Below are 13,786 nucleotides of genomic sequence, written 5' to 3'. Positions count from 1 at the left end.
ACGCAGGATCTCAAGCACTTCTGATGCTTTTTTGCTGCGTAAGTGGATGCTGAGCACTTTTGGGAGAGACTGTATGTACAGCGTCATGTACTGAATGTCTCACAACTCGTATTACAGGTTTCTGAGAATTGTAGAAGGGACTTATTGGATAATGTATTAATAAGTAACCCATGTCGGGAAATGTGCCATTTGGATTTTAAATAAGTTTGATGATCGGATCACTTTCAAATCTCCCGGTTCACGGTACTCACACAGCGGAGGCAACAAGCTACGAACTGCGTGCTCTACAGGAGGTCAAGACATCAGCAATGTTTCGAGCACTCGCTGTCAGGTTCTCTTCTAGACGTGACGAAGGACGTCCTCGTAACAGTAGAGAGTGCTGTGCATCCGTGGGGCACCACAGCCAACCCTCCTAACTGAGAACGTCCAGGTTTCTTGCAGCCTTTATAAAGTCGAACGAAAATGGTATGTGATGTCATACTTAGAACTGGGCATGAAGACGGCGTCCTCAGCTTGTATGGCACCGTGAAGCGGAAGATTTTAAAGTGATCCGAGCTTCAAACTTATTTCAAATCCAGGTTGTTTATTTTCAGGGGAGAGAGGGCGGGGGGGGGGGGGGGCGGGGGGAGGGGTGGAATTGGTGGAGGACCTAGCTTACCCTGCCACAAGGGGTATGCAATACGAAATCAGTTGAGCGAAATGAACTGAGACTGTGGCAGTTGTGTTCGGAGATCATGTGTGTGAAAACATCAGTGACAACGAAAGGTGGAGTCCGGGGTGGAGGTGCGGCCAAACCAACAGCCATAAGCTGTCCTCCATTAGCACGAAATCCCTGTTCGAATCATAGGCTGGCATAAATTTTCGATTCTTGCTACATTTAAGGCTTATAATAGGTACCCTGATAATGTAAATATTAAACTGAAATTTGGAAACTGTATTTACTTATGACGTAAAGTAAAACATTTATCTGCACCACTCACTTTTATTTTCTTCCACAATATGTTCCAAGGTTTTGCATTCTCATCTTCAACTACGTTAAATGAGAATTTCTGTTCCTGGATACAGACATTTGCCTGTCTTAAACCTCATTTTGCTACAAATAAGTTGTTATGTTTCATTTGTAATCATGATGTCTCACTGCAGCAGGTGCAGCTCATTGTTGGTGTCTGAAGTGAGGTCTCCCAAAAATGTATATTAAAATATATATCTCAGTAATGAATTACAGAATTTAAATTATGAGAGTGCATTTGCAATATTTTGCACACTGATTTAAATAAAGGCAGTCATCGTTTTTGTAAATTTTCGTATCGAGTGATGTTTTTCAAACAGGAAGAAGCTAAGCATAAGGCTGCACTTTGAAATGTCGAATAGCTCCTTGTTGCACAGGTATGGGGCGTGGCTTCCGGAAAGCTCATTCCATTCAGCGTAAGAGTGCACTATGAACTTCCACGTGGCTGTAACCTTTCACCGATTGCAAAGAAGGTGAACCAACAGAGTGGTTGAACCTTCCTGCCTTTCCCCTAATTTCGTATACCTGCATTATGCTTTGATGCGCATCACTGAATGACTTTCTGTGTTAATATTTTGATACTGCTGAATATGGTTTTTTTGCTTCAGCCGCTGACAACAGTATTTGCTGCAGGAAAGGCAAGCTAAGTTCGTAAATATCTCACTACAGTGCATTAGAAACCAGTAACATAAGTGACACCACGTAGCGAGGGTTTCACGAATGATTAGATGGAATAAGCTGACATGTACTGCTTAGTTGCTAAGAATTTTCTTGCTTGCTGATGACATTTGCATGCTAAAGTGTGATAGTAAGCAGCTTCTTTTGTGAGGGTACTGTGACGAGGTTCTAGTGTGTTTTATTTACTTGGGAATAACTGTAACACACTGCGAGTCTGAAAACAACACAATGTGAAGCTAGTGTGCAACTTATTAGGCTGAAATTCGGAGCACAACCTTAGTGTGAAAGTGAAGGAACTTGACCCGCCCAGATTGTATCTAAACATCAGTCAAACACGGAAGCAGTCCAGATCCAGACGAAGAGTAAATACATACTTTCAGCGGAGTGATGTACCCATTGTTTAAGAAGTATAGCCAGCCACGCCATATCTCTCAACACTTTAGCACAACGAACCATACTGGAAATGACGCATTTTGGAGAGAACTTTAATTTGGTGTATCATTTAAACTAAAATTTTCGTAATACGAAAATATGAATTGGAAACAAACAAACACAACATGTTTACTTCTAAAATACTTAAATCTACATGAGGGCTACTCGCTTTGCCTGTGTCAGCTAGACACAGTCAAGAAATCATGTCGTGCGTGCTCACAGTCAACGCGAACTGAATAAACGCGCACGCACACATACAAACACACCCACCCACCCACCCACACTCCCACACACACACACACACACACACACACACACACACACACACACACACACACACACAAACAAACACAAACAGTAAACATAGTGTTATAAAATGGTTTCTGCTCGGAAGGCATGTATTGTAGAATTTTCATTACATCGTCCACTTTCTTTTTTATATTGATAGAAGTCTGCTATAAGTTTGCTTATATTGACATGATGCTTTCTTTTAGTCAATACGCATCTAACGAGCAGTTCTGTTGCTGGGACATGACCCCCTGTTGTAAAAAACGTTGTGTACAGATATAAAGACTAGTTATCTCAGGTGAAAGTGGAATGACCCCTTTTCAAAGTCAATGTTCTAGCGTAATGTGATCCACAGAAAAAGATGAGGGGGTAAAGTCTCGAAGCTTGTCGTGGTAAAAAATGAAACTCAGCGACACAGATAATTATTTCAATTTATAAGTATGTTGCTTTCAGAGTTATTTACCAGACTAAGAAGCTTTCATCAGTCGGCAGTCCATCGTCTAGTTTGAATCTCCGAACCGTAGACAAAAATGTGATGTAAAGACAGACCACAACAGCTTATTCGTCCAAAATGCGGCAGTCAGGCGGTGGCGAGCGGCTTGCGGAGCCGTGTGACCCGTTGTCGAGAGACCTGGCGTACGGTGGAGAGCGTCATCATTGCTAAGTGCTGCAGCTCGCCGGCTGCAGTGTGGACAGAATGGAGCACAACGAAAGTGCGGGCACGCAGGCCGGGGACTCGGACTTGGCAGCGCGGCCGACGCCGGGCCGTGCCTCTCCGCGCTGTGCTGTGCTCTCTCCGACGAGAGCCTTTGTTGTCCCGCGTCCAGGGCGGAGTTTCACCGGGAGATGAGCCAGCGGGGCCCAGCCGGCGCCGGGTGTCGCGTAGAATGCCGATGAGCCGCGCAGTGGGCGTGCGTCGCGAAAGCCATCCGCACTGCACTGCCGGCCGCCACCGGCGCCCCTTCCGATTAGGCAGCCCTCGGTGCCTGTCTCGCACAGGTGGCACGAAATAGGGCCACGCAGGCAATGACTACTTTTGCACCCTGCGTATACGGGTATCGAGATAGCAAAATATTCGTTACGTGTTACCTTCGTCGCGGAAGGGCAGCGAAGCGAAAATTAATCAAGTTTTTATATCTGATCAAAAGTATTTGGACACCTATTTGCTGACGTCAGTATAGGTTGTGTCCCCCATTCGCTTTTATGACTGTTTGAACTGTCCTGGAGACGGTTTCAGTGAAGTGTGTCAATGCCGGTGGAGGAATGCCAGCCCATTCTTCCCGAAAAACCGAAACCACACAAGGCAATGATGTTGGGCTAAATGGTTCAAATGGCTCTAAGCACTATGGGACTTAACATCCGAGGTCATCAGTCCCTAGACTTAGAACTACTTAAACCTTACTAACCTAAGGACATCACACACATCCATGCCCGGGGCAGGATTCGAACCTGCGACCGTAGCAGCCGCGTGGTTCCGGACTGAAGCGCCTAAAACCGCTCGGTCACAGCGGCCGGCGATGTTGGACTCTAAGGGCTGGAGCGAAGCCGACGTCCACATTTATTCCACTAATTTCAGGTCGGGTCTCTGGGCAGACTAGTCCATTTCAGGGATGTTGTTCTTGTTGTGGTCTTCAGTCATGAGACTGGTTTGATGCAGCTCTCCAAGCTACTCCATCCTGTGCAAGCTTCTTCATCTTCCAATACCTACTGCTACCTTCTGAATCCTTTTAGTGTATTCATCTCTTGGTCTCCCTCTACGATTTTTACCCTCCACGCTTCCCACCAATACTAAATTGGTGAACCCTTGATGTCTCAGAATATGTCCTACCAACCGATCCCTTCTTCTAGTCAAGTTGTGCCACAAACTCCTCTTCTCTCCAATTCTGTTCAATACCTCCCCATTAGTTATGTGATCTACCCATCTATTCTTCTGTAACACCACATTTCGAAAGCTTCTATTCTCTTCTTGTCTAAACTTTTTATCGTCCACGTTTCACTTCCACACAAGGCTTCACTCCATTTCAGAAACGACTTCCTGACACTTAAATCAATACTCCATGTTAACAAATTTCTCCTCTTCAGAAACGCTTTCCTTGCGATTGCCAGTCTACATTTTAAATCCTCTCTACTTCGACCATCATGAGTTATTTTGCTCCCTAAATAGCAAAACTCATTTACTACTTTAAGCGTCTCATTTCCTAATCTAATACCCTCGCCATCACCCGATTTAATTCAACTACATTCCATTGTTGATGTTCATCTTATATCCTCCTTTCAAGACACTGTCCATTCCGTTCCTCTGCTCTTCCAGATCCTTTGCTGTCACTGACAGAATTAAAATGTCATCGGCGAACCTCAAAGTTTTTATTTCTTCTCTATAAAATTTAATTCCTACTCCGAATTTTTCTTTTGTTTCCTTTACTGCTTGATCAATATACAGATTGAATAACATCGGGGACAGGCTACAATCCTGTCTCACTTCCTTCCAAGCACTGCTTCCCTTTCATGCCCCTCGACTCTTTTAACTGCGATCTGGTTTCTGTACAAATTGTAAATAACCTTCAGAATTTGATAGAGAGTATTCCAGTCAACAGTATCAAAAGCTTTCTCTAAGTCTACAAATGTTTGCAAGAAGTTTCTTGTCCACAAACTATGGCCTCGTAGATGCTGCTTTACTTCTGATCGCTTTGTGCCCACACCGGGTTTTACACTCTCCCTTTCTTTCATCCATGACAACACAAATTCAAAACCACACTCTACGCGGCACAGATGCATACTTGCCACTTCATAACAGGTCGAGGGAAGGTAACGCCAAACCACCTCCACAAAGATCTTGCGAACAGCGGCCACATATGGTTCCTCCATCTGCTGCCCTGCTCTCAATTCCTGAGTATGGAACCATTTTGACTTTGAAATAACAGTAAATCTTGCATAAGTCTTTTTAAGGATGCTTGTAATTCTTACTATAATTTCTCAATACATTTATTTCACAATAGTTTTTGTTGCTGATAATGGAAATCAGTTTTAAGTGAACTGTGATACAAATTCACAACACGAGACACAAAAATAATGTACATATAGGCGTTGCCTCCTTATTCAGGGTTCAGAATGTAATTTGATAAGTTGATCCAGATGACTGAGGTAAGCCCTAAGGCAGCGTTGTCAGAGGAAATAAAAGGTGACAGATGCAGATCATCGTTTTACTTAATCTTTTTTATCTTGAGAATTCGCAAATCATAGCCCGGCACGAATCACATAAAGTTCCCACCTATCATAAATGAACACACTGCGAATCTCTACGAAATCAAATGAAAATCAGTAACATACCTCACTATCCGCTCTTCCTACAAATTATATATCCAGATTCAGGGACTGAAAAGCTCTGTTAATTACATAACAAGTAGCAGTGTTATAATGCCGTATGCCGAGTAATAATGTATTATAAATAGGACTCTGGAGAACGTTATGAGGGAATGGTACAGGGAAAACCTTAAATATATAAGAATTTGAACCAAAAAAGGTGAAATAAACTTAAATTATTTGGGATTCGCAGGTGACTTATTCGCTAAAATCATTAAAAAAAAAGCCAGAAATAAAATAACAAGTGTTTAAAATATAGCACTAAAAGTAGGATTCTAGATATAATTTGAAAATACTGAAATAATGGTAGCAGATCCTTCAATAATCAACTGCGTAACACCAGATAACAGTACAAATAGTGAAACACGTTAAACACCTATGAGAAACTATAAAGTACAACTTGGAAGAGAAACCTGCGGAACAAGAAAGAATTAATAAAATAATAAAAGCTCAGAAATTAAAACATTATAAGACGATGATTCAGCCAGAGGTGATATGCAGAAGTGCAGAGAAGAATAGCTGGAGCATACATAAATAAGAAATATCAAAAAGCCGGACAGTTGTGGATAACTAGTAGTTTATTGTGGCTGCAGTTAACAGATTAAGTTTCTAGGATGTCTTTGTCCCGCTTTGTCCCATGTTAATGGATACCTTGACCCATTTCACGTTCATGAGGGTTCTCATTGATGCGATTTACGAAACAGATTTCAAAAATGGTTCAAATAGCTCTGAGCACTATGGGACTTAACATCTGTGGTCATCAGTCCCCTAGAACTACTTAAACCTAACTAACCTAAGGACATCACACACATCCATGCCCGAGGCAGGATTCGAACCTGCGACCGTTGCAGTCTCGCGGTTCCGGACTGAGCGCCTGAACCGCTAGGCCACCGCATCCGGCGGAAACAGATTTAATCAAAGAATTACTCATGTGGCCATTACATATAAACTGTAGTGACGGAACTTATGGGATAGCGATATGCTCATAGACAGATGGCGGTAGTATCGCGTACACTACATATAGAAGAGCAGTTCATCGGTGGAGCTGCCGTTTGTACTCATGTGATTCATGTCAAAAGGCTTTCGACGTGATAATGGACGAACGATGGAAATTTACAGACTTTGAATGCGGAACGTTACTTGGGGCTACACGCATGGGACATTCCATTTCGGAAATCGTTGGGGAATTCGATATTTCAAGATCCACAGTGTTAAGAGTGTGCCAAGAATACCACATTTCCGACAGTAATCTCAACACGGACAACGCAGTGGTCGACAGCCTTCGCTTAGCGACTGAGAGCAGTGGCGTTTGCGTAGAGTTGTTAGTGCTAACAGACAAGCAACAATTCTTAAAATGACCGCAGAAATCATTGTGGGAAGTGCGACGAACACATCAGTTAGGATAGTGCGGCGAAATTTGGCGTTAATGGGATATGGAAGCAGATGACCGACGGGATTGCTTTTGCGAACAGCACGACATCGAATGCAGTGCCTCTCCTGGGCTCGTGACCATATCGGTTGGACTACAGACCACTTGAAAACGGTGGTCTGGTTAGATGAGTCCAGATTTCAGTGGGTAAGAGCTGACGGTAGGGTTTGAATGTGGCGCAGACCTCACGAAGTAATGGACTTAAGTTGTCATTGAGGCACTGTACAAGCTGCAGGTGGCTCCATGATGGTGTGAACTGTGTTCACACGGTATGGACTACGACCTTTGGTCCAAATGAACCGATCATTGACTGGAAATGATTACGTTCGGTTTCTAGGAGAACATTTATTTTCTCCATACTGCTGTTGTAGCGTTAATGGTAACAGCTGGAGTTGTAAGAGTTGAGTCGTTGTCTTCGCTGCATATAATGAATTACGGTCCGCCACTGTGTTTTTCTATTTGCACGTGAAGGCTCATCTCAGGAACTATTGTAGGAATTTTAATACGGTTGTTACTAACACGTAAACTGATTCACAAGGAAGGTCTGTATGTATTGTTTATTACCTAGACCAGACGTAAATGGCTCTGAGCACTATGGGACTCAACTGCTGTGGTCATTAGTCCCCTAGAACTTAGAACTACTTAAACCTAACTAACCTAAGGACATCACACACATCCATGCCCGAGGCAGGATTCGAACCTGTGACCGTAGCAGTCGCACGGTTCCGGACTGCGCGCCTAGAACCGCGAGACCACCGCGGCCGGCCCAGACGTAAATACTTAATTCCAAATAGAATCGCCACGCCTGCCCTCGGGTAGGCCACTATATGAAAGGGCTAGGCACGACCACGTAACAACTGTCTCCGAGCGGCGGAAATTGCGTTCTAACAGGTTGACGTGTAGTTCTGCTACAATCCTCGTTTTAACACCGTGGGCTATGGAAAAAATCGAAAATTTTCTGTACGGTGGAAACCGCAGCGTGTTAAACGATGGAATGGAGAGCTATGAATATTGCCGACTCCTCCCGAGCGGGACTTGAGCTGCATATGGGAAATAAAAGACAGTGAATGAGTAAATGTATCCAATACTTCACATCACCAACGACTTACTCCTGTGAGAGTAAGAAACTGGAGGAGTATGAAAACTAATGATCGGACAAAGACGTACGGGAAAGGGAACAGGCGAGTAACGAAACGTCTCCACTACTCCCAGTGTGTTGAGGGTGACGAACTGGAGGAATCCGAAAATTACTGACCTGGCCAGATCCGGGCACGAACCACGTGCGGGGAATAAAACATGCGAGTAACGAAACGTTTCCATGCATATACCACCCATCGATAATTATTTTTCGTATTCTAGTCTTATTCTCCCTCTATAATTTCCCCTTCTACTAGTCCCTCCAGAGTCAAGTTAACTATTCCTTAAAGCACATGCTACTAACCGATACATTTTTCCGGTAAGGTTGATCTGTACAAATCTTGTCTCTCCTGTTTTTAGAGTGCCACTCTATTTTGTACTACGTCTTCATTTTGAACACAGTTGTCTGTGGGTAGACTACCTAGGTACACATCTATGAGTCGCTATTAACTCTCACACGAGTACAGACTGCTGCATACCAAAACTGTTGCACTATCAAAGTGACTTAGGAAGTAAGCAGGTCACAGACTGACGTTCTTACGACATTGTAATTCCCAGAGACAAAGTCCTCAGTTCGATACTGATGAGGTCAATGGCAAATATACTGCAGAAACTATTCTCAAATCAGCCTGAGCTGACTCCGTCGGGACGAACTTCTTCAGCCCTGTATCCATCCAGAAACGAAGTCCATACAGTCGTCAATATGAACAGCGACATTTAAAAATGTACCTTGAATATTCAGGTGGTCGGAACTAGGAACGTTCTTATTAAACGGTATCCATTGCACATGTCTCTCAATTAGAATTAATCACGACGACTAACGGTTCTTAGCAACTCAGTAGATTAATTTAATCATTTGGAGCAGATGCGCTTCGTTTATGTTTGCACTTGCGTCATTGAATGCGAAATACGTTTCACCAGTTCCACACTAGGCGCTGGTCCAGAGCCTTGTAAAGCTATACCATCATTTAATCTCGCTTCATTTTATGCCATAGAGATCAAATTCAACCTGAAATCATCGTAGTGTTAGCTGTACGTGTTGTAAGAGGGTGGTTACTTGTAGTCTTTTCAGATATGAGGCGTATTCCGTAAGCAAAGTCCGATCGGTCGAGAAATGGAAACTACAGTGAAAATCAAAAGTGTTTTATTTGCAATGCTTAGCCACACTTCCCAGCGACGTCTTTACATAGTCGCCGCTTTGCCTGAGGCATTTGTTGTAGCGTTGTACCAACTTTCCAATACCCTCGTCATAGAAGGCAGCCTCCTGCAATTTTCGCCGATTCTCTACGCTGATCTGCTGTTTGTTGACTGCGCCAAAACGTTGACTTCATAGCCAGCGGTACATGTCTGCAGAGATGAAAATCAGAGGGAGCTAAGTACGGGCTGTATGGAGAGCGATCAAACACTTCCCAGCGAAAACGCTGCAGGGGCGTCCTCATTGCCCCTATAGACTGCAGCCAAGAACTGCCACGAAGAAGCATGTGCATAACAGTTATATTGTGTGGGCCGCATCTAATCTCCCACAGGCAATCGTACTTGTTGATAGCCACTCTTACCTAAGTATCTTTCCGCGCTCACTGTGCGCTCGGAACTGAAAAGGCAAACGTGATGCGATCAACGGGCATACTACAGTCACTGCCCAACACAATTAGGCAAAGCTTTATGGGATTTTCACTCTGGTTTCCGTTTCGCGACCTTTCGGACCTCACTTTCGGAATACGTCTTGTTTTGAAGAGGCACATGTGTAATCAGTATTGATTGGGCGTTTTAAACGTAAAGAAGTAAACATCACCTAAGGATTAGGCCTCAGGCGTGTTTAAGCTGGCCGATTACTTCCCACAAAGCAGTACGAGGAGCGATCTATGATCGTTGGACATGTGATCAGCATGTCGCCACTCTCTCCAGTTGTTACTTTCAGTTTGTGAACCCTGTTGATGCCACTGCTCCTTTATTCAAGTAGCTCCTCATTTGTCCTCAAGAGGGTGAATGGACGCCGTACCAGGCCTTCCTACTTCAAAAAAATCCGAGGAGTACTGGGAATCGAACCTGGTTCTTCCACATCGAAGGCAGCGACGCAAGCCACTTAAAAAAAAAAAAAAATCTTTCGTCTATGGAGGTGGGTAACAGAAAGTCGTTAATTCAATTATCATTCAAGATTTGACTAATGCATCCATTAATAGACAGGCTAAAAAGTATAAAACTTTCAGGAAGAGAATTTTAAACGTGAGTCAGCTATAGCCGTGAAAGCGAAAAGATCATGGCAGCCTAGCGCTGGTAACGGGGTCGGCTGCGTTGTGGCAGCAAGCCAGGGATGAAACTCGCGACTCCTCCCATCTCCCCCCGCCCTCCCCCCTCCTCCACAATCCCTTGAGGCTGCAAACAGTAATCACTGCCAAGTGTCCCAGTGGCGTCTCTTGTTGCGTGACGGCACGCATTTCACCTTTTCAACCGCACTCCTTCGTTGTGCCGTTTGCCAATACTGGACAATCAGGGCAAACATTTTGGAATGGAAATGGAAATGAGCGCACAGCATTGTGTGCCGGGAGTCCCCCACTCGGGGGCGTTCGGCCGCCTGGGGCAAGTGCTTGTCGCATTCGACGACACACTGGGCGACTTGCGCGCCGGAATTTTGGAATGATTGCCACTGAAGCTGTAATTTCACTCTCATCGTCAAAACGAAAGAAACGTTTCCAGGTCTCTATGCATCTCCTCTACATGTGACTCGGTATAGAATTTTCATGGTTGTTTGACATGTTTTCAGAAGACTACCGAAATAGTCCTTCAGTAATCTGGTTACAATGACTGTCAAAAATTAACCAATGATACACACGTAATGCATTAGATGTCCACTGCAAGCTGAAATTCATCCCTCCTCCCAGAGACTAGCTGTGTGAAGTTACATAGCTGGCAAGGATATCAGTGATATTTTAGTCAAGATCAGCAACAGTTTATCGATATTTTTAAATGGCCTTCAGAATATCAGTAATTAATAACCGATTGATTGTAAATGGGGATAGGAGGTACAGATTCAGACATATAACACACATTGCACTTAGAAAACTTCCGAGGGCGCGGTAGCTGTCAATATACGATACATTGTTTTGGTTGGTTGGTTGATTGGGAAGGGGACCAAACTGTGAGGTCATCGGTCCCATCGGATTACGGAAATATGGGGAAGGAAGTTGGCCGTGGCCTTTCAATTGAACCATCACGGTATTTGCCTGAAGCGATTAAGGGAAATCACGGAAAAACTAAATGAAGATGCCCGAACGCGAGTTTGAACCGTTACGAGTTCTGTGAGCTACACTGCGCAACCTCGACTAGTGATTTAGAAACTGTAACATCTAATATTAACTGAATCACATTAATAGGGAGCTAATGTGAAAATTCTCAGGAGTGTGAACTCGAATTTGCTCCGTATTCTTCCATTTCTCATCAAGCTAACCAACTCAAAAATTTATAACGCAGTTTTCTTTTACACTTTTATAGTTGCAGGTGTACTAATAGTCACACGTACACGTTGATACATAATAATTACTTTTTTATTGTGCTTATTTTGAGTATAGTCCATCGAGAGTGCATTTGTCAACAAAATTTAACGAAAATCACTTCGTGTCATACAATATTTGTAACAAGCTCCTATAATAAGTAACATGTGTGCTGGGATTGCATCTTCACAATAACAAGATGAAAAAATTAATCTTTTACTTTGAAAAACAGTACTCATTTCACAAAACTAAAACTTACCTATTTATAAGTACACTGTGTTTCCTGTGAGAATAGTTATAGTCTGCTACGGAGCCTTTTATACGACACACATGAAATCTAAATTTCAGGGCATTATTAAGTATTTTTTTAACAGTGATACGTGGTCCGTGGTCAAGAGCACGCGTAACGCAGCAGTTACTGTCCCAAGTTTGTTATCAATGGCTATTATCAAAAATTCTATCTTCCAAATGTACAAATGTCTACTAATTGAGTTAATGAACTACAGGACTTGTACATCGAATTTTTGTTTTTTCGTTCGGCAATGTTTATAGAACTGTAATAAAAGTTTATCTTTTGCAATAGTGCAGTTTAAATATACGATTCGTCACCCGTAAATACTAACATGATGTTATTAGATGTTTGCCAGTCTCTTTTCGACTACAGCCCTTTGAATACATCTTTGCAAATAATAGGTAAAAACGCACCTGGTCCTGACTTACCATTAACCATCTCTCATCAGTAGTACCACGCATGTTGGAAAGCCGCTCAGCAAAGTGAAAAATAGATATTACATTTTATACTTTAGAACAAAGAGCTCGCTTCATGAAACTAAGGATTATCTACTTGTAACTACAATGTGCCTCCGTTAGAATGGTTATGGTCTGCTAAACAGAACCACATATTCGTAAAAATTGCATGTCAGGGCAATGGTTATTATTTTGTAACAGTGTTACCGAGTCAAAAGCACACGTAACGCTGCGGCCACTGTCTCATAGCAGTAATAAAACCACCAACACTTCAGTGTATTTTTTTTAGGGACTACAACTGATTTCAATTGCAGATAATGCAGTATCGTCGTGGATAACTATTGAGGTCGCAAGAAGTTTATATGTGATGATGAACTCGTAGGTGGGATATAAAGAAAATTTTTCCTAAAGTGCTCCAGGTTACGTTCCGGAACATTTTTTTTTTTCTGATTTTGGCTTCCACAACTCTTCAGACCGCGCTTTTGTACCCGCACAAAATATTTGAAGCAGTCGTTCACCCATTTATTCGAATTTCCATTTCACAAGACAGACTTAAAGAAATAATTCGCCACTTCAAGAACACGTGTCTTCATGTCGTTTACGAAAAAACAGATGAAGAACGTTCCACTAATGCCTCGCGGTAGACGCAGGTCCGGCAGTAAACACAACCCGGGAGCCACAGCGTTTCGGCGCCACTCACCTGCGCCGTCGTCATGTTCGTCGCTCGTTGTCGGGAGTCTAGGCGTCGGGGCTGGCTAGCTGGCGTCGTCGCGCGTGTCTCGGTACCCTGCGGCTCCGTTCAGGCGGACAGCATCCCGGACGCACTCGCTCGCACACACACCACGGACAGCAGTGAGGCGCGCGCCCGCCCGCCCGGCTATATAGCCAGTGACCCACATCGCCCCTCCACGGGCCAGCGCGGTTTCCCTTTCCCATTGCCGCGGCCGCCGGTTTCCATCTCGTCGGCGGCATCCCCCCCGTGCGGGGTGCGCGTCCTTCCACCAGGTGCGTCGCATTCCGGACCGTACGCTATCGGGCCCTGCTGCAGCCTGAGGCGATTTCAATTCAGGAATAGGGCGTAACTCATCTGCATGGTTACACAGAGGACCAAACCGTTCAAGAACTGTATTGTTTTAACTACAATAAACAACAATCCAAACTCAGAGTAAGATCACGCAACTACTGTACTGCTGGCGACTAAAACGGAAACGCCAGGAA

General features: G+C 43.7%; 1 protein-coding gene across 1 annotated transcript in view; it reads right to left on the bottom strand.

Annotated features, from left to right (window-relative positions):
- The window catches only part of LOC126355457 (uncharacterized), a 217,899-nt gene extending 204,482 nt beyond the window's left edge, over positions 1-13,417 (bottom strand). Inside the window, exon 1 of the mRNA XM_050005772.1 lies at positions 13,269-13,417. Within this exon, the coding sequence (XP_049861729.1) occupies positions 13,269-13,283 (15 nt within the window). The 5' untranslated portion in view covers positions 13,284-13,417. The remainder of the gene's footprint in view (positions 1-13,268) is intronic.
- Between the last annotated feature and the right edge of the window lie 369 nt (positions 13,418-13,786).

This window comes from Schistocerca gregaria, chromosome 3, assembly GCF_023897955.1.
Source record: "Schistocerca gregaria isolate iqSchGreg1 chromosome 3, iqSchGreg1.2, whole genome shotgun sequence".
Lineage (NCBI taxonomy): Eukaryota > Metazoa > Arthropoda > Insecta > Orthoptera > Acrididae > Schistocerca > Schistocerca gregaria.
Note: the sequence above shows the minus strand (reverse complement) of the source record. Positions and strands in the feature narration are given on the sequence as shown.